This window comes from Condylura cristata, unplaced genomic scaffold, assembly GCF_000260355.1.
Source record: "Condylura cristata isolate star-nosed mole 26May11 unplaced genomic scaffold, ConCri1.0 scaffold00006, whole genome shotgun sequence".
NCBI classification, from domain to species: Eukaryota; Metazoa; Chordata; class Mammalia; order Eulipotyphla; family Talpidae; genus Condylura; species Condylura cristata.
Genome location: NW_004567107.1, coordinates 55,066,718 through 55,068,340, shown reverse-complemented (window position 1 = coordinate 55,068,340; position 1,623 = coordinate 55,066,718). Strand labels below are relative to the sequence as shown.

Here is a 1,623-nt window from a genome sequence, read left to right as displayed (position 1 = left end):
TTGGCTGTGTTTTGGCAGCAGTTTTCATGTCTGAACGAGGTGATTCTAGCTCTTGAGTTGTCACCATCTTCCTAAGACTCCCTTACATGTATTTCTTAAGGATAATTATGAAATCTATCATTAGATACTCAATTTAAAATGAAAACCTGAATTGAATGAAATGGCAAATAAAATTTATAGTCCATACTTCTGTGTTATTATAAATAATAAAATTGTTAAGAAGAATATAAGAATAGTTCAGGAAGATTTCTTAAAAAAATAATTTAATAAACAAAACCTAATACAAATTAAGTAAATGGAGATAAACAAACTTGTTTAAATATTTTAATATGATGCAGTGCTGAACAAGTAATAAGTTCAAATTTCATAAATAAGATACAAAAAGAATGGAAATATAAATAAAGTAAATATATAAGTAAATAATAAATAAGCATAATACCTATAAATCAGTAGGTAAATAAATATCAGGGTGGTGTTCCTTAGGAACTGATAATCCTGGAGCTGAATTTCTCAACATATTCATGCTTAACTCTACAGAAAAAAACATTTCCTAATTCAATTCAGTGAATTCTGTGACTAAAGCAAAAATAAGAGCCTTTTGAAATGACCTAAGCCACGTGCAGGGGTGACGAGACATATTAGTCCAGGAGAGTCACCTCGGTGAGCCCAGGTCTCCATCCTTCATGCTGAGTTTTTCTTTCCAGATCGGTAATGAGAAGGGTCTCGTGACTTCCACGGTCACCACCTTCCAGGCACAGTCACTGTGTTTCTTCCCTTTCAGGTAGAGACGGATTCCTGTGAAGTATCTCTTCACAGCCTGGGTGGGGCGCTCCACGCTCAGAGCCGAGTCTTCCTCTCCAGTCTCCTCCACCAAGCAACCTCTCAGTTCTTCCCACTGACTATAGAGTCCAGCTTGCAGCTCTTTCAGCAGGGTCTGGTTCCAGGCAGCAGAGGACTGCTCTGTGCAGAACAGGAGGAAGGTCTGCCATAGCATCTCCTTCAAGACAGACATGGCCTGGGCCTTCTGGGACAGGCTGCCCTGCAACATCTCCCCAGGGAATCTGAAGTTTTTTCTGTCCTCCTGACAGAAGAAAGCAGAGGTTCTCATTTGATCCAGAAGCTGGAAGTTCTCCCTGCTCAATGGGACGTCGTCTGGAGGCAGGTTACAGCCCAGAGAGCCCCCAGGGCAACAGCTGAAGGCTGCCAGGGCCGCCAGGAGAGACAGCAGGAGGGCCATGGGAAAGCCAGGAGCAGGCTGGTCTGGTGCAGGCTGGATGGCTGAACCCTAGGTTCTCTGAAACATTCCCCCAAGCACGGCCTTTAAATAGGGAAAATTAATTTCATTTTCTGCACATTTCTTTACTTTTTCATTTCCCTTTTTTTTGCTTTCATTTGTGCAATCTTCATTTTGTCTATCTCAACGTCATTTGTCGAATTTGTTAATTTATTCAACCAAATTGTAATTTTCCTAGTAGATTTTGGATGTGCCAATCCAAGTAGATACTTGTCAATTAAATGAGAAACAAGTTTGTGTTAAAGACTGAAGTGTTGTCAATACTCACCCACTCACATTGATCCATCAAGCAATAAACACTGCTCTTTTCTGTGTCAGAAACAAAGTTT

The 1,623-nt window shown here is 40.4% G+C and overlaps 1 protein-coding gene across 1 annotated transcript; it reads right to left on the bottom strand.

The window, feature by feature from the left end:
* Positions 1–652: 652 nt before the first annotated feature.
* LOC101622091 (interferon omega-2-like) lies at positions 653–1,237 on the bottom strand. Its single transcript, XM_004678017.1, has one exon. The coding sequence runs from the start codon at positions 1,235–1,237 to the stop codon at positions 653–655; it is 585 nt and encodes a 194-aa protein (XP_004678074.1).
* Positions 1,238–1,623: the final 386 nt, after the last annotated feature.